The sequence below is a fragment of the Rhinichthys klamathensis genome, unplaced genomic scaffold (assembly GCF_029890125.1).
Source record: "Rhinichthys klamathensis goyatoka isolate OS25496 unplaced genomic scaffold, OSU_Roscu_1.1 h1tg000011l_1, whole genome shotgun sequence".
NCBI classification, from domain to species: domain Eukaryota; kingdom Metazoa; phylum Chordata; class Actinopteri; order Cypriniformes; family Leuciscidae; genus Rhinichthys; species Rhinichthys klamathensis.
This window is the reverse complement of record NW_026606564.1, coordinates 2,603,342-2,629,562: the sequence shown is the minus strand read 5'-3', so window position 1 is coordinate 2,629,562 and position 26,221 is coordinate 2,603,342. Positions and strand designations below refer to the sequence as shown.

Below are 26,221 nucleotides of genomic sequence, written 5' to 3'. Positions count from 1 at the left end.
TCCTGAAATCTGATTTGTTGAGCTGATATAACAGTCAGCATTGAGACTGTTTTCACTGTTTGCATCACATTTGTCTGGCTCTTTGGATCATTCATTCAACCAACTTATTCACAAACACTGATTCATTCAGAAATTAAACAAATGTCTGTGTGCTTCATAATAGGAAGGCTGCATCCTTGTGAGGATATTTCTTAGACCAGTCCTTCTAAGCCTTCTATGCTTGAGTCGTCCTCAGCACTGAATGCTAGAATGAGTCCAGGGGTGTCCAATCCTGCTACTGGACCATGGAGGACCAATATCCTGTTGAGTTTAGCTCCAACCTTTCCCAATAGACTTGCCTAGAAGTTTGTAGTAACCCTGAAGACCTTGATTGGAGCTAAATTCTGCAGGATAGTGGCCCTCCAGGAGCAGGACTGGACACCACTGGTCTAGTAAGTCCACATTGCTACATTATAAAGGTTTCCGTCCGTCGAATTGGAATGTGCACAAAGGATTGTGGGTGTTTAAAGAATGTGAAGGATTAACTTGATTGTAACAGCCCAGAGTTCTGTTACTACTGTATGGTTTATAGTTGGTTGTCATCCTACTACCGTCCACTAGGGGCTCTAATCTGTCCACCTCTAGCATAAAACAAGGTAAAGTAGTAGAGGAAGTGAGTGTTGTTTAGGGCTGCGTTCCAGTCCACTTTTAGACACGCGTTTGCGAACTTCCCTAAGCACTTCCCCTTGGGGGAATCCCTGCCGCCATTGTGAAGTGCGTTCCACTGCGTGAAGTGGACGAGGGAAGTTTATATGGACAGACCCTCGCTCCCTCGATTTTGACAGAGGGAGCGAGTCTACTTCATATTTACACTTCAGGCAGCTCCATATACCAGAATGCAACACGATTGTGACATCAACGGATATTGCATTTAATTTACCCCACCACAAACAACTATGATATATTCATTTAAAAAAATGTATATACATATAGAATGCTGCATTAAACAATTTCGTAAGGGAAAAAAATAAATAGTAAATCAACCCCATAGTGGAGTGATCAAGGGATTAGCACGTTCCAATTCAGCCTATTGCAAAGGTTCCGCCACTCATTCAACGTAAGCAATGACGTACATCCGAGTGAACGCAGAGATGGGGACTCGAGTTTGAGACTCGGACTCGAGTGCGACTTTCGCACACACAGTGACTTCAGACTCGACTTGAGACTCATCCTCGAAAGACTTCAGACTCGACTCGGACTCGAGCTGCGGGACTCGTGAACAAAGTTTATTTTTAGGAAACGTCTGATGAGCTCGCTGTTATTCCCCTCCCTCCGTTACCTATAACCTGCCTACGTAACACGTACTACGTATCGGCTGTGCGCGCGTGACCACACATAAGAGGACAACAAACAAACATGTCAACTGCACCGGCCGCTGCTGTGCCATTCATTGTAAGCTTTGGGTTTAAAAACTTCAAACAAGACAGCCCAAACAAAAGAAGCGCTCAATGCTAAATATGCGGTATCAGGATAAAAGATTCTGGCTCAACCCCATCTAATTTCATCAGGCATCTGAAAACACACCCTGAGGTCAGTAAACATGTTTAGCTCAGCATTGACCATCTACCGTTAGCTTGCTTCTTGCTTTAGCTACAACCTAACGTTACGGGAGGTTAACTCCGACTGTCTTCCTTATGAAATATTAATGAGCGTTTGTTTATTTGCCAAACTTGTGGTGGTCGATTTACGTAATAATTTACGTGCCGCTGGCTTCCATTACGTTAATTATTAACGTTGTCTGCAAACAGGTTACAGGATAATTGTTGTTTCATTTAGTTATAACGTTACACTGGTTTGAGAGTCTGTGATGTGTTGCTGACTTACAGTAGTTTATAAGCTATGATTAGTTACGTAGGCAGTGCACATTAGGCCTACATGGATCTGCAAGTGATGGCGGGGGCGTGGAAATCCCGAGCCACACGCGGCTGAGAGATCGCACAAATTTTTTCACGCCAAAATACAGATATTAACATAAAAGTAAAGCATTCTTGGTGTTTTTGTCATGTTGCAATAGCCTGTTTACACTGATTATATACCAAAATCAAAGCTGATACTTTATGCTAATAGATAAAGGAGTCATAATAACATATTACATGCTTTGAATTCCTTATATATAGATATGTAGTGTTCTATGCAGCCTGGATGGGTCGCTATACGTGATGCTGTACACTTATTATAACCACAAGAGACTTCAGACTTGACTTGGACTCTAGCACAGAGACTTGAGACTTGACTTGGACTCTAGCTCAAAGACTTGTGAGCATCTCTGAGTGAACGAGACGGAGGGAAGTTAGCGAGTGAAGGTCATGACAATTTTGGACTGGAACACAGCCTAGATAGGAGGAAGCATGGGGTGCTTCTCAATACTCAATTTGATGCTTCCTTGTTTCCTCGCTCCTCCGTCCTCCAGCCTGTGACCCGGAAACCGATCGAGATCAGCCATCTTGAATGACATCTCAGTTCTCTAATTGCACCGCGAGGAGGCGAGGATCGAGGAGTGAGGAAGCTTCCAGAGGAGCTATGAGCGAGGATACACAGGTGTATCCTATGCGGAAGTCTTTCTTGTCGAGAAGCCTGCCGCATGTATGATTTCTACTCCCCCTTCACATGTCACAATAATTTTAATTTATGCTTTCAATAAACCATATATCACACATATGAGTTATTATTAAAAACAGACAAAGCAACAGGTCATATTGTGTCTAAAATGTTACTCTTATAAAGTCTTGTTTATTGAACTGTTGTATAAAAAACATATGGCTCTAGTATTTACATTAATTGTCAATTAACAAAGCTAGCCATGTAACATAACATACCTGACTTACTGCAAGGACTTCAGTTTAATTGTGGGGTAAATTACTTGGGTGACTCTACCAAAATAGGCTATGTACTGTAATACAGCCGATGAAAACAATTATGACAAAAAGTTTAGACTCACATATGGCTGCTGTGGTTGAAAACCTAGAGTCAGGATGTGAATGGCCTTTTTGTTTCCATGGACTAGAACCTTTGACTCCAACGTGTAAACCTTCTGATGTAGATCACTTGTGAATGTCTCCTGGAGGATGAGACTCTGAGGGAGAAATTCGAATGGTTGTCTGCTGGAAGAAGCAAAAACATAACTAAACACGCTTATAGATATGGTGTATTACAGCACTGTGGTTAAAATCAGTGCATTGCTCCTACTGCAGTCGCCACTGTCATCACTATTCTTAGTGTTTTCATAGTCAGGACAGACCTGAAATTTAGCTTCCATCTTTTCTGATAAACCCTCCTGTCCTTCCGTATCTCCTCTATGGCACCCTCCATCTGTAGCTCTGCATAAGGGTTTTTGAGATCCGACAGGGTCATTGTCATCATCAGAAGCCTCTTCTTTAGCTTCTGCTCAGAGAGAAAACAAAGTCCAGAATGGCTAACTTTCATGCAAATTCAGGTTTGGATCAGTACACATTTTGGACACACATTTAAACCTCAAAAGCATGAACACATGTTTTCTGGTACCTTATCCAGAGTACTGAGAATTGCGGAAATATTGAGGTCCTGCTTGCCATAGCCTGCATTCATTTCCAGAGTCTTCACTTGCTTACCATTGCCAACAGAGATTTCCCCATGCAAGGCTGGTGTCCAGGCTGTGCTGATGGAGTATGAAGCATTAAATCCACGCTTACCCATCATGCTCCATCCACCAACCTGGAACGATACCAGTACACTTAAGATCATGCACTTATCCTGAAGCTGCTCAAGGGGGACCATCTAAACATTTCTGAGGCTCAGGAATGAGGTAGCTTGACAGAAATACAGAAAAACTGAGTGATTCAATCATGTGTTGAACAGAAGGTACACTCGCCTTGATATAACTGACCGTCGGCGTGAAAAGGTGTAGCTGGCCTTGCCGTTCTTTACCCCTATCCTTGAAGAAACCCTCGAGTGTAACACTTCGGATGTTCACTAGTTTCCGTGTGGTGACCTCAGAGCTAAACTGAGTGATGCCACGCTGGGGCTGAGTTAGTTTTTGAGCAATGTAGACATAGACCCAGGGTGTATCCATGTTGAATGAACCTGTGGACATTAGAAATTATATTATTGATTATGATAAATGATATATTAATTTATACACAGTTAAAAAAAATTGTCATTGCAGACGTTTCATTAACTCAATCTTCTTTGATAAAAACATTTATTGAGGTGGGAAAAGAAATGTGATTTCAGGCTCAATCTTGATTGTGTGTGTGGGTGGGGGTTTAAGTTAGAATTTTTAAATATATTAATAATAATTTAGTAATTTTAAATACTTTTGAGTCATACTCAATAGTGGTCTCAATGGTCTAAATAAAGTCAAACTAAAACAAAAGTAAAAACAAAATTCAGTCACTGGAGGAGGCTGTGATCGGAGATGTGATTTTGTGGGTTTCAGAGATGGAATGTAGATGTAAAAGCGATTGAAATATGGAGATCTCTGCTTCTGCTTGGAAAATGTCCCAGTAACCGTTGTTGCTGAGTATGTCTTTCGGAGCCCAAGTCTGCGCATTAGTGATCCTGTGGTGGAGCCACGACATCAAGGTCACAGCCACAGACTCAATCGCAAGCTTTATAAATTATTGGGAAAATGAACACTTGAACACTTCGTGATAAGAAATACAGGTAACGCTTTATTTTACGACCCGCAAACAACAGCGTAAGTAAACCGAAAATACAGTGTACGTTTCTGTAATTATAGGGTACTTCTGTGTAGGTATAGGGCAACAATATGTTAAGTTTGGGGTATTAAAGGGGTAACAAGCAGATAGTATACAACCTGCAAATAACTTTGTAAGTAAACTGAAATTACGGTGTACGTTTCTGTAAATATAGTGTACCTCCGTGTAGGTATAAGGTAATAAAGGGGTAACAAGCTATGCAAGCAAATTATTTATAATGTAATTATTTTAACAGGTACCTATTATGTTAATATATTCCAGGCAAAAATTGTACGTCTGTTGTGTATAAAAGTTATCAAATTTCTGGCAAAATATGTTCTTGTTCAATTTTACATTTAATTTTGGCATCTGTGGGTTGATTTAACATTATTTAATCTAGTAAGAAAAGACAATAAATTCATTTTTTATCATACTGTGCTTACATACAGCCATACACGTTTCATTTTCAACCCACAGATGTCAAAATCACCCTGTAAAATTGCACAAGAACATATTTTGCCAGAAATGTGATGATAACTTTTATATACAACAGACGTACAATTTTTGCCTGGAATATATTAACATAAAAGGTACCTGTTAGTTTTAAAATAATTACATTATAAATAATTTGCTTGTATATATGCTTGTTACCCCTTTATTAGCCAACCCAAAACTTAACATATTGTTCCCTTATACCTACACGGAGGTACACTATAATTACAGAAACGTACACCGTAATTTTGATTTACTTACGAAGTTATTTACAGGTTGTATATCTGCTTGTTACCCCTTTATTACCCAAAACTTAACATATTGTTCCCTTATACCTACGCGGAAGTACGCTATAATTACAGAAACGTACACTGTAATTTCGGTGTACTTACGCAGTTGTTTGCGGGTCGTAAAATAAAGTGTTACCGAAATACATAAAATGACAGAGCTAAAATGGAGAGCTAAGAGACCAAATCTCATCCGACAAATTCAAGTGCCTCACATCCCAATCTACTTACTTATCAAAAACTTACGTTTTCAAAAATGAACATAACTGCTTCAAAATGTGCATTTTTGCTATGGGTGTGTGTAATTTGCATTGTATAAAACCTTTCTCAAAGGAAAACTCAAAGGAACCACTAGCAAGTTAGTCTTACGGGATTCTGACGTCATATACCTGGTATGACATCACTTTGTAAGCCAAAACGCAGAAAGCAAGTTAGCATTTTAGCACTTCCGGTTCCATCTTCCCGAAGTCAATGGGGTTTTGGTTAAATGGCTGAAATAAGATCTGTTGCGAACACAAGCTCAAAACACTTACTTTCACGTTTTATTCTACGACATAAAATACATTAGTATTACCCAACTCGTGATTTTTTTTTTTAAAGCTGTGACGTGTCTTGAAAAATGGCTAAATGGGACTACAGAGGCAGTCGAGGAGATTAAACGTCATCATGCTGAACAGGTAAACTTTTACAGCATCGTTATGCTTATAATTGCGCTCTTATAAACAATTCTAACTCAAACGTTCAGGGAAAATGTTTTAGATAAAAACTGAAAGAGTTGTGTGAAGTTTAGTCATGGTGACGTCATATTCGTGGGACCGTGGTGTAGTTGGTATATAGCCTACCTTTAGCTTTTTACTTCTGCCGACTGCAATTCGGCTTCAAAATTAAAAAAAGTTGTGATAATTATCTTGATATACAAAACGTGGAAGTATCATAAACTTTTGTTGATCACACAGCTTGTTTTTAGCGATAATCCAAAATCCTATGGAAAAATCCTATTGGGTTTTTTGTCGAGGGAACCAGCGTTATGCTAACTGCCAGTTGGCCTACAAAGTGACGTCGACCCCTGCGGTGAACGTGATTTCACCAAGTACCACATGTTCCTGGATCAACATCTTTGTTGATTCTGGATCAACTTTCCAATCAACCAATCAGATTTGAGGGACAAGTTTACAGTTTATGTCAAGTTTAGGCTTAGAACCAGGGTGAAGTACTTTAACATCAGTGTTATTCACCTTTCATTACCCTCTGATTTTAGGGAAAAGTTATGGGTAGGTGTTACGACCCTAAGGGTCATGTGTTTGGTTGGGGTGTGTTTTTTCTCTCTCAGGTGGTGGCCCCTCCTCCTCCATGTCTCGGCTGCATAAGAAGACTGTTGTTTCTCATAGTTTGTTAAGTGTTGTGAGGAGTGTGTTTGTTCTGTTCATTCCTCTTCCTTCCAGTTGTGACCACCTAGCAGACCAACGTTATTCAACCTGTGGGTTGAACAGCAACTTGCATCGTGTTGTAAGTTTAGAACAGTGTTTCGTGTTTGTTTGTGTGTTAACCTCCTCAGTGGAGAGAGGATTGTTTAGTAGTTCAGTTAATGTTGGATCTTGTTTTTTCTCAGTTATTTAGTTGGTGTTTATTGTTTGCCTTATCTTGATTGTCTGCTGTCTCATCGTGAGAGAGTAGTTTTGTATTGGTTTTTCTTTGTCCCTCTTATAATAAATACACGTTTCAACTGCACATGACTCTGACTTCCTGATCTCTTTTGCCCTGGTTATTTTAAATTATTGTTGCTTCCCCTTCCCCTGGATTTACCAATTTGGGGGAACGTAACAATTTGGGGGCTCGTCCGGGATATAAAGGAGACTGGAGATCAGAGTTTTTGGTGCTAGTTTGCATTGTGTGGTTGTCATTGTCCAGGGTTGTGAACACATGATTAACTTCCCTAGTTTAGACTAGAGGTGCCCAGCTGAACTGTCACAGTTCTTCCTTCGGACACCATTTGTTATTTTGCCTTTTTTATGTTCGGAGTAATCCTGGGTTGGGATTAATTCCCTGGCGGGGGTAGGCGTTTCGGGGTTTCGGCCACCGAAGTTGTTGCCTTTAAAGGGTCATGAAACCCCCCTCTATCAGCTCAAGTCTAGCTCATAATCTTTTTGAAAAATGCAACTTAAATGGGCGTGGATGGCTGTGAGAAGAAGGGAGGGAGTGGGTGTGGCACGGCAGGGGAGAGGGGGAACTGTCATCAGCCAGCAGTGTTGCCAGATGTACGATAATTATCGTATTTGTACAATAATTTTGACCTCTGTACAATGTACGATCAATAATGAACAATAATCTCAGAGTTTTCAGTCGTTCGTCCAAACACACATCCTACCGCTTCTCTCTCTGACCCCGAATCATTTCGCAGGCTCGCCTGCCTGCATGTACACACACACACACACACACAACACGGTGTCGCCCGGCCCGCACGTCAACACTACACATTCACAAGTCTCCCGCATTAAGCATACAATTGATATATTATCGAAATATCTAAAATGTTCATAACGACCGCTTATTTAACAAAAGGCAAGTAAAATGACCAGGGTTACATTTTAGAGACACACTCTGAAGGGAAAGAAAAGTCCTCAGGACTTGGTACCGCATTACTCGCAAGACGTAACTTGCATTGGTCATCGACAAGGCCGAAGTCCACCATTCTCCAATTCTCGAAGCTCTCTCGGGTAAAATGTTTGCGGCACTTGCGTCCCATGATGGTCTCTCTCCTTTACTACGCGATATCACAGTTTGACATGTCTGTGGAAAGATCCACGTGGTGTCATGAATAATTAAGAGACCGTGTCTTCTCATAGGATATAAAAACTCAGTCTCATTAATAATTATGAGAGACCGATGAGTCATCAACGCACTACATTGTGCACTGCCACGTCACAGCCTGCGATGAAGATTTTAAACCCGGAAGACGAAAATAGCTGGAAAAAACTAAAATTTAACCATTTTCGCCCTACTATTAAATCTAACAGATGCTAACATTGTCTTCAATGTTGTTCAACACACATACCTCTGTTAAAATCTCAGAAAATTTGGTTTAGGGTTTCTTGACCCTTTAAAGTCGCCTCGAGCCCGGCACGCTCCAGAAGATAGACTAGGTAAAGAATTGATAGGCAGGATCTGGGGAAGTTGTGGTGTTGCACAAAGTGCTGGATAGTGAGTATTGTAAGTGTGTGTGTTCCGTTTGCGATTTAGCTTGGTGGCTAGTGTGGTTAATAGTGGCGCTAGTGGGTGGCTAGCATGGCTGTCTTTAATCGGGAGGAGTTTTTAGTGAAGCCCACCTTAAATCAGCTTGACTTGTGTCAGAAAGTTGATTTATATTTTGTTGCTAAACATTTTAGTATTCCTGTCGGTAGTAATCTAGTGAAAAGAGAGCTGAAGGATGCTGTGGTGAGTGGACTAGTGCAGAGGGGAGTTCTTAGCTTGGTTGTAGGTGAGACCTCCTCAGATGGTCATGTAGAGGTAACCGACAAGTCAGAGCAGGCTGATGTTGTCACGCCCAAAGTGAAGCAGGCTGAGGTTGTCACACCCAAAGTGAAGCAGGCTGAGGTTGAACGGCAACATTTTACTTTGCCTCGTTTTGTACCACATTCTGTAGAGTCCTCTTCCTCGCCACAAGATGACGCCCGACTGAAAGTTCGATTAGCTCGCTTACAGTTGGACAAGGAGGAGCGGGAGCGGGAGTTCCAGCTGCGTAGAGAGTTACAGTTGAAACGATTGGAGGCGGAAACGGCTCTCAAGATGCGTGAGCTTGAGCTACAAGCTAATGCTGACGTGCAGAGATCAGTTCCCCCTGAGACTCGGTCGTCATCCAACACTACTTTTGATGTGAGTAAAAACATAGCACTGGTGCCTGCATTTAGAGAATCAGAAGTAGAAGGCTATTTTAGCGCTTTTGAACGAATCGCAGTAGCTCTTCATTGGCCAAAGGACGTTTGGGCCATTTTGCTTCAGTGCAAGTTGACTGGCAAGGCTCAGGAGGCTTGTGCTGCACTATCAGTGGAAGACAGTTTGTGCTTTGATAAAGTTAAAAGCGCAGTTTTGCGGGTCTATGAGCTAGTGCCTGAGGCGTATAGACAGCGGTTCAGGGGTCTCAGTAAGGCTGTTAGCCAGACATACGCAGACTTCGCTAGGGAAAAGGTAACTCTATTTGATCGCTGGTGTGCGGCTTGCAAAGCTGAAGACTTTTCTTCCTTACGTGAGTTGGTATTGTTGGAAGAGTTCAAGAACTGTGTGTCTGAGAGGATCGTTGTTTACTTGAACGAACAGAAAGTGGCTACCCTACAGCAAGCGGCGATGCTAGCTGATGAGTTTGCTTTAACACATAAGGGTGTCTTCAGTAAACCGATCTCTTCCTCTGTCTCTCCACCATATCTTAGTGCTAGCAAGAAGCCTAGTGACTAAGCCTAATATGTATGTTGGGTAAGGACTACATTTTGGGACAGGAATGTTGATCCAGGATCAACAAAATATGTTGATCCAGGACCATGTCTTACTTGGCAAAATCACGGTGACCTCATGCCTGCACCACTCTATTGTGCTGGGTTTTCATATTCCTGTGATGCAAACACGCCAAAAAGCAGTTACTTCCGCCAATGGTTCTGATTGGTGACCATCAAGGGAAAATATCCTTACACACCTTCCCACTTTTGAAGGGAGGTCTTTGACACATCTTTCCAGTGGACACCAGCTACCAAAGGAATTTGATTGTTGTAATTGATTTTCAGGTGGGTGCTGCTCTCAGATTTTTCTTTCTTGAAATAAGAGTGCAGAAGCTGAGTTCTATAATTCAGTCCTCTGTCTAGGAGTCGCAGGCTGAGCTGGAAAAGTCAGTATACGTTATTATTATGAGACACAATCGTAGAAGACCACAGCATAAACATGTAATAATGTGAGATAGCACATTCGATGTACACATTCTAGATTCCATTGGAATATTTTAGTTAAGTTGAACCTCTACAGCATAACTGGTGAGGCCGGGTCCAGACTTGTTTCTGAGCGACTGATTGAAGAGAATCCTGTGTTTGTTGCTGCTCTGGTTCCACTGCTTTCCATAGCTTACATCAAGCGATGACTGAACATGGCTTGGGCTCCGTTCATGTCTAAGGTGAATCTGTTGGTTGAAACATTCAGCAGGTTTTCCATATTTGTTATCATAAATCAGCATAGAATGTGCATTACACTGTGGGTACAGTACTAGAAGTGCCATGCCAGTATTAGAATCAATTATGTAAAGCTATTTTCAGATAAGTCCAGATCTATTCATTTTTTCAAAAATATATATAAAAAAATACAATTCACACATACAATCAAAACACACCTCTTCTATGATGAGCATGTTTTTAACTTCTGAAATAAAAATTCATCAAAACATAAAACAGGAAATTATATCATAGAGTGGACCCCTGCAACCCCATATGACCAAGGTCATATGTGTCAAGGTTTATAATAAGATTTATAATACAAAAATTCAGATAATATCATCTTTTTAAGGCAATATTGGTTCAGGTTGTAAAGTGTAATTAACTGTGACTACTTAAAAACTTAATGATATTTATAAATGAATAATTCATGATATTTGTAAATGAGTCTTTTGAAATATACACTACTGATCAAAAGTTTGGGGTATATTAGTTGGGCTATGATTTTTTAAATATTTTTTATGCTCTTAAAAGTCTCTTCTGCTCATCAATGCTGCATTTATCTGATCAAAAATACGGTAACACTTTATAATAAGTACACAGTAATAAAGTACTTTCAAATCATTTGCAAACTATTAGTTTATAGTTAATTCATATTTTGTATATTAATCTCTACATTGTAAGGATATATACAAATAGAGTTCTTCATTCATTGTCACTGATGTAATTATGTTTAATTAGCATATTGTTTAATTAGTTCATATGTAAAGTATGGTAATGTTTTTTATGCTTAGTTAATAACTTATTATTCACCGTAAATAGTTCTCACTTTAGATTAGGATACAGAAATGTTGTTATTTTTTGTTTTTGTCACATCAAGCTCTTGAGAACAGTGAAGATAGAATCTAAGTGCAGAGGAATTTATTAGTGGTAGAAAAATAGAAAAATACACACGTTTAATGTTTAAATACATCAGTTTGAGTTATGGGTAGGATTAGGGGATATAATATATACAGTTTGTACAGTATAAAAATTATTATTTCTATGGAAAGTGCCCATAAATCTTGGAAACCCACCATGTGTGTGTCTGTGCTTATATATATTTGTAAACTAAGGAATACTTAATATGAATTCAATTAATGTTACGTAAAAGTTGGTTTAAAGCACTTAATGACATTTTCCGATTTTCCGTGACCTAAGTGAGAACTATTCACTCCTAATAACCATTACTGACTCCTTTGCTAATGGTTTAAAATACTGTACTTAAATAGTAAATAAGTTGTTAACAAATGAAGAACTCACTATTTGTATATAGGCTAGTTTATTAATATTCACAATGCAGAGGCTACAAACTATAAACTATTAACTATGAACTAATAGTTTGCAAATGTACTTCATGACCATATACTTATTATACCAAAAATACAGTAAAAACAGTAAATTGTGAAATAATATTACAATTTAAAATAAATGTTTTCTATTTGACTAACTTTTAAAATGTAATTTATTCCTGTGATGGTAAAGTTGAATTTTCAGCATCATTACTCCAGTCTTTAGTGTCACATGATCATTCAGGAATCAGTCTGATATGATGATTTACTTCTCAGGAAACATTTCTTATCATTGTTGAAAACAGTTGTGTGTTGTAGAAACCGTGATACATTTTTTTGTATTTTTTTCGTGATACAAGTTCAGATAAACAGTTTGAAATAAAAAATTTTCAGTATTTACTGTCACTTTTGATCCCTTTATTGCATCATTGCTGAATAAAAGTTCTCATTTCTTTTGAACCTTCAAACTTTTAACTTTTTTTTTACTTGATGGTTACACCACATATCATTTCTCTTTTAATTTTTCTTGAAAATGGTATAGAAAAAATTAATATAAAAGAAAACCCATGGGAAAATAGGTATTACCTTGTGGTTTAGGTTGATGAGGTGGGAACAGTGGAGTTCATGTGTTGCTGCCATACGGTACGTCTGTACTGGGTCCGACTCGCTGTGAAGGTTCTGGTTCATGTGACACTCCTGTATGTTCTGTGAATCCTCTGAAAAATATATAAGTGAATGAGGAGTCTGTTGTCTTCTTGTCTTGAACTGTTGCGTTTTTTATTGTAGAAATGACTTACCTTGTACACCATACCTAACCCTGACAGCAGAGCTCCACTCTGGCCCCCTTTGCTTTACTAACCCAAGAACTCTGATGCTGACAGCGCTAGGCAAAATAAACCCGGCATCTATAGAATAATGTCTCTGGCCATCTTCCAGACTTCTCTCCAGCTGCACTGTGAAGTGAAGCAGAACATAAAGAGCTGGCAGCAAATCATCATTTCACTGGAAATGATGTCCCAGAGAAGTAACTGGAGGTCAATAGAGAAAATTAGTTTTAACAAGTATGTATAAATCTTTCAAGAACTACCAAGCTCCAAATTTCAAAGCTATAAAATATCCCTCCATCTATCTATCAATCAATAAAAAGTTTTGGTTCCACTTTATTTCGATAGTCCAGTTTAGACATTTTACTAACTATAAGTAACTTCACAACTACATGTCAACTAACTCTCATTAGAGTATTAGTAGACAGTAGTAGACTGTTAGGTTATGGTTAGGTGTTAGGGTTCGGGTTAGTAGAATTAGTTGACTTGTACTTGCCAAGTTACTTATAGTCAGTAGAATGTCTGTTGGGGACCATCAACATAAAGTGTTAGCAGATATTAAGCAGACAGTCTACTAATACTCTAATGACAGTTAGTTGACATGTAGTTGCAAAGTTAAAGTGGACTATCGAAGGTAAGTGTTACCAAAGTTTTTTATTACGCCATTCGCAATGCTTCATCATAGGATGAGTAGTTCAAATGATCATATTTATTACTTTAAAATGTGTATTTTGTATCATGCTTAGAATTCGACAAATCTTTTGAAATCCCTAATGAACAAAAATGAGAAAGTGAATGGGGGAAAAAAAAGACTCCTGGGACCATTAAAAAGGTGATCACTATTAGCAGATTCTTGCCTGAGAGTGATGCGTCCTTATTGAAGACATTTTTAAGCAAGGCCTGCATTATGAACTTCCTGCTGCGAGCATGTGTGGTGTTGACCGAGAGGGAGAATGGATGTCCATCTGCTACTACTTTGGCATCAAGATGAAAGTGGGCTCTCGTCTCTGAAGCAAGATTCGCCATCTCCAGTAGTCCCTTAGGCGCAATGGTGAATGACTTAATGAACCAATAAGGCAGGATTCTTGAATAATATAGCACAACAGCTTTTCTTGGGACTTTACAAAGCAGATGTTCTTCTCACTTACCTTGATAAAATAATGGTGGATGTTGTCAATCAGTAATTCGATTCTGCCTGAATGTTGGTTGTTTAATTCTTCAAGCTGCGCTGTGAGAAAAAAAGATGAGAAAACATTCAACTATTTCATACGATAAATATTGTGTTTGATGCAATTGTATCATCTTCTTGTGTGAAAGCAGCCTTTAAATATCCATAAGGAAATCAATTTTTTGAAGTGGGTTTGAAACCTTGAACGAGAATGTTTTTCAGGGGATGTATTATTTTCAGGATCAGCCTTTTCGGACTGAGATTGACATCCAGGGACACATCTCTGGGGATAGTGGATTGTGGCGTGCCAAGAAAGAGAAGCAGAGTGGCTTCCAGCGGCATCCAGGAATTCCGCTGTCAAAGATCCACAGAAAGACCGTTATTTTGACCTTCTTAACCTGAATGGGTTGATGCGAGAGTCACCATGATTTTGCCAAGTAAGACATGTTCCTGGATCAACATATTTAAATCCGAGGGAAGTGATAGGAAAATTACACCAATGAAAAAGCCCCTAACCCTGGTTGTAAGCCTAAACTTGACAAACTTTTCCCTCAAAACTGATTGGTTGATTGGAATGTTGTTTCAGGATCAACAAAGATGTTGATCCAGGAACATGTTGAACTTGGAAAAATCCTGTACACCCTGATGTCAGATATCTTGCCTACCTGGGGTACAAAAGTATAGGCCGCCTCCAAGAGGTACTGGTTGAGACCTTTGTCCAGTTTTTGTAGTCTAAGAGTAAAAAGAACTGGGCCCAATGGTGGGAAGCCTTTTCCCATCAATGTCAAAGGATAAGTGACATCAGAGCACAACTGCCATCCAACCATCTTAGACCCTGCAATAAAAAAAAACATACAACTATGTCGACACCAATCGGATTGAACTTCTTTCCATGAACATTTTTTTTTAAAGAAATGTGTAGCTAATGTTGTTTTTAAACAAACTCACATGTTTTAGGAGTGCAAGTGTTCTTCTCCTTGAGATTTCTTGTAGCCATGAGCTCTTCTTTACTGTCCCCGCTCACACGAAACATTCTGGAGCTGTCTCAACAATTTTAGAGTCAAGATAACCATAACTTTTAGGTTTGATAGTCCACTTCAGACATTCTAATAACTATCAGTAACTTAATTTGCAACTACATGTTAACTAACTCTCATTAGAGCATTAGTAGACTGTTAGGGTAAGGGTTAGGGCTAGTAAAGTAAGTTGAAATGTTCTTGTGAAGTTATTTACAATCAGTAAAATGTCTGTTGGGGAATCATCACAATAAAGTGTTAGGAGATATTAGGCAGTCCACTAATACTCTAATGACTGGTAGTTGCAAAGTTACTTAGAATGTCTACAGTGGACTATCGAAATAAGATGTTACCAAGTTTGATATCTCTTTCAATAATTTAAATTAATGTTACATGGTGCAACCATCATATACGTACTGTACACTTTGAATAGATTTACGTGTGCACATCTTAATCATTATTTTCAAAAAATTTAAAAAAGCTTTTGAAGGTAAAACGTAAATGAATGATATTTATGAATTTATTTAAGAAGAATCAAAAAATTTTGGGGAGGAGTGACATCGCCTGGTCATAAAATAATATCTGAATTATTGTCTGCAGTGGTCTTAATTATTTCATTTCCCATTTTATGTTTTTTATGCAAGCTTCTAAATGTTGTTTGCACCACATGACTTTAATTTAGAGGACAAATGTTTTAATAACCATTGTAGCAGTTTTGTTGAAAGGTTTTTTTTTCTTTCTAAGAAATACTAATAGAAGATCATTCCAAACTACTTAAGGTTTTCTTTCCAAGGATTTCATTCATATTATTGATGCGTTATTTTCTTAATTATGGTATCAGGAAGGTTGTACCATCCTGACATGTTGGTCTTTATTTCCACCGAATAACATATCAAAGTGAATTTACATATTTATAAAAAAAAAACATAAATATTGTTCATACCTGAAGGTCAATATATCCATGACATCTTCTGGAGTATTGAGAACCACTTTCAGGCTCTGCCCATGGTGCAGATATACAGCTCCATCCAAGCTGGTGAAGGTTTTGAGTTGAGTGACCCACTCTAATCCCACACGACCAAACGCTCCATCCACTCCAGCTCTCACAGAGATGGCGACCAGTGCACTGCGGAAGAGGACAAACAGGAGATGACTTGCCATCATGACTTCAACCTGACAGCACACTGCCATTGTTAAAACTACATCAGACATACTTTGGTTTGACATAGCCAGCCAGAGAAAAATGTGACCAATTCTTATAGTTAGCGTTGCCTTTAAGTCTGAGGGACAACAGAGTGGACATGTTGATGCTTAGCCTCATGGGTAATCCAGAGAGAGATGGTAAAACCAGTTCCTCGGACAGAACAATTGGCCTTTGACTGATTTTAACCTCTTGACCCTGAGAAAAAGGAAAAAATTAAAACAAGTATAAGGTTTAGTCTTATTATTATTATTGTATATTATGTTATAGTTAAATGTATATTATGAGAAAATCTTGTAATTTTAAAAAACACTTGCATTTATTCTTCTGTCAAAACTGGTGTTGAATTTGAGTGTTTGTATTTTACAGTCCGGGATTTAGATTATTATGATGATGACGAAGTTGTAAAATTGGATATAACTTTACACAGGTGAGGTTTGTGAGTGATTTTTTTTCACACTAAAACTATTAAAAGAGTGAATATTGAACCTCAGAATATTCCTTTAAGTAACATCTTGAGAAAGAATTTCTTACCTTTAACAACTTGACAACAACACCCGCTGTACTAAGTGACAGCTTTCTCTGATATGCTTGGAGGTCATCACAGGTCATAAAGGTGAGGTCATTGCCGAACATCTTCACATTTATCCAACATCGGAAGGTATTGTCTCTTTTCCTCTGCTCTGTGAACTTAAACAGTCAAACCCGGTCATGTCTGATGTAGAGCCAAATAACAGACACAAAACCACCATCCGCAAGACTCTCACCTTAGTCTTGATGGAATTTAATGCTGTGGATTGACAGCCATCACCGTCACTGTTTCTATCATTCTGTCCATGCCTCGTGGAGTCTGTTTGAGCCTTAGGTCTGGCGTGATCAGCAGATGCGAGAGGGTGCTCCTCAAAGATTGTTTTCAGAATAGGCTCTAGGTTTTCCATTCTTAGGCTAATCTAAACAAGTAAATAAAAAATACTATCATTGAACATCCATTTGCTACAAAACTACTAAAATATTTGTTTTCTGGCTAACATAATCTAGTTCCCCACATGGCCTAGACCAGTGATTCCCAAACTAGGTGGTGTGACCTCCTGAAGGGGGTTATAGAAGGGGGGTGCGGCAAGGCTAAGGGGTAGTGTAAAGAGAGCAGATTGTTATACAAAATAAACCTCTTCGGGGGATACTAGAACACTGTATCACAAAATTATCCCTCTTATTATGCTTCTTGACATATATTTCATTGTCTTAAGATGACTCGCAGTATCCACTTGAGCAGTCTGTTATCAATTGTATAGTGTTTGTTGTCATGGAATAACAGACCACTAGATGGCACGATTAAAGAATCTGCTATTATAATCTATTGCATTGTCAACGTTGTCAAAATGATCCCTATTCACAGGGATCCGCGAAAACAACTAAAAATGCTGTGCCATGTATGCCAGGCCAGTAGTTGGCGATGTCACTTTGTAAAGAAACACTATGCGTCTATGGACTGAACATGCAAGATGCATGCGCATGACGTCACCATTTTCACAAATTCGCTAATTTATATGGAGACGATAATGGTATCGTTTTCAGAAACTTGCACTTTAAAACCATGAACGTACAAAAAGTTTTCAGTTTTAGTTGAAACGACCCCTTACACAGAGAGGAGCCCGTTGAAGTTGATTAGTTGTAGTACTGCATTGATTACAAGTGTTTAAAAAAATGTGGGTGCATGTAGGTGAGGGACTTGAAAAGCTGACTGTGTACATTGTGAAAGATTCAGCATGCGTAAGCTCCATTCCCGCTTGGCTCTCTTCCTGAGGGATGAGAGCCAAGTGCCTGCACCTTGTGGCTCAGTTCATGGGGATGGCAGGTCGAGTTGGATGTCGAAGCTTGCTTTGCTAATTCTTCAGACCACAACGAGGAACTCATGCTTGCTGCATCTGACTCTGAGGGGTTGGATGTACAAGCAGACTGGTGCTTCAACAGAGCAGATTCCTCAATCTGGCACATTTGAGTAGCTGATCCAGGTTGTTACTCGAGCAGTGGCCAAGTTAAACATTGATTGACCAAATGAGAAGCAAGCGGTCATTCGTTTCAAGCTTGATGATAGCTTCCTCCCCTCAGCTGGAGTGCAACCTCATTGCCGCCTTCTCCCGTCCTTCCTTGACCTCCACACTGAGGTATAAAGGGGGGCTTGGAAGAACACATACTCAGCCTGTGTACAAACCCAGGCCACTTCGACATATTCTATGGTGGTCTGGAAGTGCAAGCATGGGTATGGGGTGATGCCTGAGCCCTCAGCCCACCCCTGCCTATACCTAGTCATTTCATGTGTGAAATCAGTTATTAGATTAGAAGATTATGAAGACAAACTGAAGTGTTCACTTATGAATAACTACACAACAGTACACTTATTAGTAAATAGGGTCAGTTTTGATTTTTATGTTTTGTGGGAAATACAAACAGATTCACCTCCAGAAGATTGAATGCTCTGCCCAGGATGTGAACTGTCAGATTCGCCATAGCATAACGTGGAAGAAAAGATTCAGGGGAGAAAACCACAGTTCCCTCGATGTTTGCAGCGGCCACTCCTGGTGCAGACATACAACCCAGACATTACAAATGGGAGCAAATGAAAGTGTTATAAATAGAAAACTATTGGAAACAGCTGGAAAAGTTACATTATGTATAGTACCTGTGTCCACTGTGTAGTCCATATGCGAAGAATATTTCCATGGTTCAGCTTCAAAGTCTTTACTTATAATATCATCTGGCAGTGACTCCATCAGGTCTTTCTTCAGAGGGTCTTCTGTTTTCTGGATATTAAAAAGGTGACTCCAAACAAATGACCCAACTGTGGATATATCATAGAGAACGTGTGGAAATGGGTCTCATTTTACAGCTGAAGAGTGTTGGAAATATGAAAGTTGAAAATATACAACCATTTCCATGCAGAACTGTATATTTCCATACTGTATATTTGGCTCATGTGTGACTTATACTGATGTATTTAGGGTTAGGGTTAATTTTTTTTGTTCAAAATATAATGTGTGATTTATTATGAGACACACCAATGGAGTGATACTATCAGAATTTACTCTTGAATATTTATCGGTAACACTTTACAATAAGGTTCCATTTGTTAACATCAGTTAACTAACGTTACTCATTTCATTGTTAGTTAATGTTATCTAATTGGACCTCATGGAAAAGTGTTATCAATTTGTCGATTCATGTTATAATTATTAGAATTTCAAACTTTTTGTGATAGTGTTGATTTAATGTAGTACATTTGAGTTACTAATAATAAGTACTTTTCAATACCTTGACTGGACTTCTCATTGCTTAACGTTTTCTTCACAATTGTGAAAATCTCCTGGTTTGGACAGTGCATGAGCTGCTGATATGCTGCAATTCTGACCTCCACGTTCTCTTGCTGTCTTTGAAATGCCTGAGCAAGGCCTCTCCTCTGATAACATCAAAAAGAACAGAACGCAAGGACATAAGTTATGCCGTAATAGACGTAACATCAATGTAAAATCGTCACTGTTGTTTGGTGATACTGACGTCATGGTGGCATGGGATTCTCCTGAACGCTCGTATAGCGGCCAGCCGCAGCTCCAGTGGCACAGAGTGATTCTGCACACAGCGGCTCAGTGTGGAGATGAGATCTGATCCAGCCGCACCAGCAGTCTCCACTGCTTTCAACACATGCAGAAGCTGCAACGAGAGATGCAGAACAGGTTAAAGGAATATTCCAGAGTTAATTGACATAATTTGCGGCATAATGTTGATTACCACCAAATACATTTTTGGTATATTAAATACTCAATGTTTCATCACTATAGCCAGAAGACATAAACAATATGAGTTAACATGATTTTCATGTGAAAAAAATTAATGTTTGCCAACTCTGTCGCCATGAAATTGAAACTCCATAAACCTGTCACATGTCGTTTCAGTTCTAGGACTCTTCTTTTGACTTTCATTTCTTTCTAGCGTCTCTGTCTTTCTTGTTTCTATATTTTGTTCCTGTTTGCCTTGGTTGCCTTGCTTCCTGTGTGTGCTCATTTGTTAGTTACCCATTGTGTTCACCTGTTCCTTGTTAATGTACTTTTTTAGTCCTGTGTGCTGTAGTAAATCTGGCATATTCAGACGACTTCTATGTGGTCCTTTTACATTTACCGGGTTTAAATTCATATTTCCCGATGTGCACAGTTGCCCTAAAGCCACCGGGGTGGCGGTGGCACCAGAGCTCTAGCCCGTCATCGCTGCTTATTTACCCATTGTGTTCACCTGTTCCTTGTTAATGTACTCTTTTACTCCCGTGTATTTATACCCATGTTTAGTTCTGGTTCTTGTCGGTTATTGTCTTTACCTATATGTGAAGCTGTTGCAATTCTTTTTCTCACCGTACTGGATTATCATCTTTGTTTATTAAATGAATGCTGAAACTAGATCCACGTCCTTGTCCTTTGCCTGCTACCCGTGATAAAACCCTAAAATTACCAACCCTAAAAAAACTTTAGAGCTTAACTACAACACAAGTCTTAGCATAAGAATGAATGTACAGTAAGTGCTTTTTTAAATTTAGAAGCTTTACATTTACTTTAAATCCTTTAAATCCTTAAAAAATTGGCCCCATTCATTTCTATTGTAAGTTGAAAACATGCAACTTTATCGAATCCTTTGGTGCTTGCATGATAGCATATCTCTGCTGTCTATGGTTATTGTCATCTTTCTACTGTACCTCTGTGATATGAAAAGGATCATCCACTTCACATCCTGCCTCAAGACTCTGCTTCAGAACATGGACGAACTGCTGGACTTCGGAAATCTCATTGCATCGACCCTGTTCCTGTTGACAAAGGCCGTGGACCAGTGAAGACACAACCAGAAGTGCTTTTGGACGGATAAGAGGTATCTCCAGAAGAGCCTGGAGGAGAAAAGTCCAGCAAGTCCACTCCGTTTTAGATAGAGCTTTCAGTCTTGTATTATAAATAATTCAAATGGATTCAGCGAATTACTCAAAACCGTACACTGAGGTGGCTAATCATGGATGAAGTAGGGTGGGACGTAAAACTGATAGTATTGAGGAGGGGTAGGACATGTTCCAGGTCAACTTCTTTGTTCAGTATGAGGTCTGTTGTGACAATGATGCAGTCCTCAGTTCCACAGGCTGACAGCATATCTACAAGTGGCTGCCTGCCACGACAACAGAAACCAACATTAACATCGTAAAATAACAAATGTAACAAGACATTGTAAAAACATTGTATTTTATTATAAAACAATTATATCAAGCTTGTCAATAAGAAAGGGTGACCAAGTTACCAAAGGTGATGGAAAAAAGTTAGATGGGAAAAAAAATGTTGTGTTCTCTCCCAAATGTAAATGTATTTGGTTCCCTAGTAAACCTTGCATTCTCTTGCAAAACATTTCCTTTCTCTGGCAAACGTTTTATGAGTTTCTCGGCAGAACGCTGTAGCATCTGGACCAATCAGACACACAATTATTCATTATATTTAATATATTAATATATGATTATTACTGTCTTGTATAGTGTCTTTTCTATAGTATACTGGTGTATGCATGCTTTATGATAGATCCATTAGTTAATGTAACCTCACCTATACCATGTTTGGTATCTATGAATTTCTATTTTAATTATCTGAATGAGCATTTATGTTATCTAGATACCTATGCAACATATTAATATTGCAAGAATCTTTAATAGTTCCTCCATCAACACCCAATCCAGTTACATATGCAAAACGGACTGCTCAAAGACAAGTTGTTTAGATTTTTTATGTGTTTGTGATTTAGTTCAGTAAAACGTATGAGCACATTCATGTGAGTTTGATTCTGGTCACTGCTTATAAATCAACGATTCTTTAACGATTCGATCACAGCTAAATGCTAAAAAAGAGTCATTTTTCTGTGGCCATGAAACATATCCTTTCTGAGTATTGGCAGACGATCAATGAGTGTTCGCTGGACGAACAGATTAATTTATAGCAATATGAATACAGCTACAACAAGCTACTTCTACTCAAACTGAACCAAATATTATTCATTTTTCTCTATTTAGCTAATTTGCTACAATGCAAAAAAGATTTCGAGATAATGCAAAAAGTATCGAAATACATTTTTGTTTACCATTTTTTATGTCTGTTTAGAGGCTCTGTGTGTCTATTACTGCTACTAACAGAAAAGTAAAATAAATAAAAATGATTTCACCCCCTTATTTCACCCCCAAAATAAAAATAAAAAGCTAGAAATTATATATGCATTTATAAAAAGACAATGGGCCCTATTTTAACGATCTGAAACGCAAGTGTCAAAGCGCAAAGTGCAAGTAACTTTGTGGGCGGATCCCGGCGCTGTTGCTATTTTCCCGGCGGGATAAATGCCTCTTGCGCCTGGCGCAAATCTAAAAGGGGTTGGTCTGAAGTAGCTTCATTATTCATAGGTGTGGTTTGGGCGTAACGTGAAATAAACCAATCAGAGCGTCATCTCACATTCCCTTTAAGAGCAGGCGCGCTTGTTCTAAAGCGGATTCCTATTATAACGGCGGATTTGCCAGGCGCGCGCCAGGAGCGGTTCACAGCCGAGGAGAGCAACGTTCTCGTCAGGGCCGTAAAACACAGAGAAGTGACATTGGGGATGGAGAAACCCACCCAAATGAACTTCTGTTAAACAGGCGTATGATAATTTGGGTTAATGTGTAAGCTACATGTATGCTTTTATAATAAATTGTCTATCTATCTATCTATCTATCTATCTATCTATCTATCTATCTATCTATCTATCTATCTATCTATCTATCTATCTATCTATCTATCTATCGTAATAATGTATGATTTGCAAAAATGAAAACTGCTGCTTAGATGAGAGAATCAACGTGTATGCGCGTTGTGCACACGCTGGCTACATTGATTATGGCCAAGCATGCGCCCTTAAAATAGCATAATGAACAACGCGCAACGCGCCACTGACTTTAGACTAGTTTTTTTCTGGTCAGTGGCGCAATTGTTTTATAGAACAGCAAAATAGCATGAGGGAAAGTTTGCGCCGGAACACGCCTCCTCTTTGCGCTGAACCGCCCCGGGGAGCGCAAGTGTATTTCTTAGTTAACCGACGTGTGTCTGTGGAGGGAAAAGTCCGCTTTGCGCGGGTGCAAAATAGGAATGATACATGCGTCAGTGTACAAAGTCATTTGCGCCGAGTGCAAGATAGGGCCCATTATGTTTTTGGAAATCAGAATTTATTTTATATTCATTTCTTTAAAAAAGTATTATTATGTGATGAGATCACAACACCACTGTATAATATAAATTAATTATAATAAAAAAAATTTAGCACAACAAAATTAAAGTCACATGCAAAAAAAAAAACAATTATACATTTAATTTCAAAACTATATAATAATTGTTGAAGGACCAACCAGTCGTCTCGGCATTTGAAGGAGGCCTCATGCCACAAGTCTCTCAACTGATGGGATGACATTGATCGCAACTGAAGCACCAGATTGAGCAGAAGCTCTGATTGCTAAGAATGATGAAGAAAGGTGAGAGAAACCTGGCAACATCAATTAAAGAAATGCTTTAATGCCGTGAATCAGTGCCTGACCTCACCTGTTGTTGATCTGCAAGGTAAGCACACAACCTCTTCACGGTGTTGGAAACCTCTTGAACTGATGGTCCACCATGTCTGCCTGAGGTTTGGCCTTCAGCCTCAAACACAATACTGGTCAAGTGGCCGGTGATCTGCCCTGAAATTACAGAGAAGAATAAAGAATAATGCGTGAGCTTCTGTTTACCATATTTGATGTGTGCGTTGATGAATGTATATATGTGAATGAAGCCCAAATTCAATCTATATAAAGCGATCGTGTCGTTTCAGAACATTTTGGACTAAACCGCTCAATTCATGTGGATTAGTTTTACGATCTCTTTATGATCTTTTTGAAGTCATCAAATAGATCTTCATTTGTGTTCCGAAGATGAACAAAATCCTTTTTGGGTGAACCATTAAGGAGGTAATCCAACACATTCTCATCCTTTGGCGTCATATAGGTGATCCAATATGACATTTCGTCGAAATCTTACGCACATGGCATCCTTTAATATAACACGCACTGTTATGGGTAGTTTAGGTCTGGGGTACACTGTAAAAAATGATCGTGATTTTAACTGTAAAAGACTGTGAAAATGCTACAGTGCAAAACTGTTAATTGGTTAACAGAAAGTTTCCTTACTATATACGGTAAATAACTGTGATAGATCTAACGGTAGATTTAATGTAATTTTACTGTAAAATACCGTTAAATTTACAGTTTTTGAAAGTGAAAAGAACAACTCATTGTATAATTTACAGTGAAAAACCATAAATTGACATTCCCACAATTCCCTGCATGACACTTCACATTCGATTTATTTTTGTTGAAATAACTATGTTTCTTCTTAGTTTTCTTAGTTCTTTTCTAATCAGTTATGTACATTAGGGTTTTATGTTACATTTAATGTTGTTAAATTAATGTTTATTGCATTTTTAAAATGTCATGTGTGTTACCATGATGGTGTTTAATGTTTGTGCGAATAACACTGTGCAGCTTCAATGTAGTAGTATTAACTTACTTGTGGAAGACTGCTTGTGATGAACTCTGATTTATCATGTGACTCTCATCACTGCTGTGATGATTGTTGGATGTCAGTGTATTACAATGGTACAAAACAGATATTAATACTTCAATAGGTTGGTAAATTATCATTATATCAGATAATGGATTACGGTTTATTACTGTAAATTTTAAGTTAAGTCTGTAAAACCAAAAACGTTGATACCGTATTTTTGACGGTAAAGTTCTGGTAACCACAGCTGCCAGTTTTTTTCCGTAAAAACAACGGGATTTTTTTTACAGTGTAGGGTTACGGTTATGACGCCTTGGGATCTGCATCTCATATTGATGCTAAAGGATGCCATGTGCGTAAGATTTAGACGAAATGTCAGAAGCGTCACCTGTATGACGCCTTGGGTTCTGCGTCTCATATTGACGCTAAAGGATGCCATGTGCGTAAGATTTCGACGAAATGTCAAAAGCGTCACATGTATGACGCCTTGGGATGAGAACGGGCTGGATAATCCACATTATATTCAAAATGAATCATTTAGATATCTTTTCGAACCAGTTTGGCAGATTCACAAGAATCTAATTGATCAAAAGAGTCGGTTTAAGTTATTCGTTCCTCAATTAGATGTCGATATCAACGACCGGTTTGTAGCTTTTCCGTGGTTTGAAAAATGTAGCAAATTTGATCCTCAAAAGGGTAGAGAGAAATGTATCAGAGAAGAAGTATTCTTTTTCTTATCAAACTGTAGTAGAAATATGGCATTACTATACACCTCTGAAAAAGAGTAATGTAATCATATTGGATCGAAAGCCATGTTAGTCTTACCCAAGTCCACTGGAATCGCTTCAAGGGTTCTGAGTAGAGTTAAGCTTGAAACGGTTTTAGTTTCTGTGGCTTCTAACAGGCCTGGCAGGGGAATCAGTGACACTGTTTCTGTACAGTTGGCCTTCTTCAGCATTGTCCCATCATAGAGCTGGACGCACGTGAGCCCTGCACTCACTGTCTAATCAAACGAAAGGGACACTCAAACTGAAGACAAATTCTCATTGGGTCAGCTATGTGAATGTTAAAGGAGAACTCCAGCGCAAAGTGAACCTTTGGTCTAATAAAACATTGGTACCTAGTCAACCGTTCTCTGAGATTTGTTTTCATGATAATCGAATGTAAAGAGTTGTATCTCTAAAAACTGTTTAGCGTATAACGCTAGTAATGGGGGCATATGATAAGTAAAAAGAAATCGCTAGTTTATACCACTAACAAGGCTCAAAATAGCCCCACACCAACACAGTAACGTAATGAGGGTCCCTACATGCAAAACGAAGCATTGAGAACTTTGTAAGTGTACAGACCGTTTAATAAGAAGATAAAGATAAAGACAGTCCACTT

The 26,221-nt window shown here is 38.7% G+C and overlaps 1 protein-coding gene across 1 annotated transcript in view; it reads right to left on the bottom strand.

Annotated features, from left to right (window-relative positions):
• The window catches only part of LOC130101515 (uncharacterized), a 57,539-nt gene that overhangs the window by 26,396 nt on the left and 4,922 nt on the right, over positions 1-26,221 (bottom strand). Inside the window, exons 7-32 of the mRNA XM_056267288.1 lie at positions 25,661-25,838; positions 23,840-23,976; positions 23,650-23,753; positions 21,242-21,407; positions 20,953-21,138; positions 19,770-19,922; positions 19,527-19,671; positions 18,898-19,056; positions 18,675-18,793; positions 16,985-17,167; positions 16,752-16,907; positions 16,231-16,415; positions 15,960-16,142; positions 14,949-15,040; positions 14,666-14,835; positions 14,201-14,354; positions 13,981-14,060; positions 13,690-13,870; positions 12,806-12,961; positions 12,594-12,724; positions 10,491-10,649; positions 10,176-10,356; positions 3,887-4,098; positions 3,541-3,729; positions 3,278-3,420; positions 2,978-3,140 (exon numbers count right to left, since the gene is read on the bottom strand). Coding sequence (XP_056123263.1) covers positions 2,978-3,140; positions 3,278-3,420; positions 3,541-3,729; positions 3,887-4,098; positions 10,176-10,356; positions 10,491-10,649; positions 12,594-12,724; positions 12,806-12,961; positions 13,690-13,870; positions 13,981-14,060; positions 14,201-14,354; positions 14,666-14,835; positions 14,949-15,040; positions 15,960-16,142; positions 16,231-16,415; positions 16,752-16,907; positions 16,985-17,167; positions 18,675-18,793; positions 18,898-19,056; positions 19,527-19,671; positions 19,770-19,922; positions 20,953-21,138; positions 21,242-21,407; positions 23,650-23,753; positions 23,840-23,976; positions 25,661-25,838 — 4,065 coding nt within the window. The remainder of the gene's footprint in view (positions 1-2,977; positions 3,141-3,277; positions 3,421-3,540; positions 3,730-3,886; positions 4,099-10,175; positions 10,357-10,490; positions 10,650-12,593; positions 12,725-12,805; positions 12,962-13,689; positions 13,871-13,980; positions 14,061-14,200; positions 14,355-14,665; positions 14,836-14,948; positions 15,041-15,959; positions 16,143-16,230; positions 16,416-16,751; positions 16,908-16,984; positions 17,168-18,674; positions 18,794-18,897; positions 19,057-19,526; positions 19,672-19,769; positions 19,923-20,952; positions 21,139-21,241; positions 21,408-23,649; positions 23,754-23,839; positions 23,977-25,660; positions 25,839-26,221) is intronic.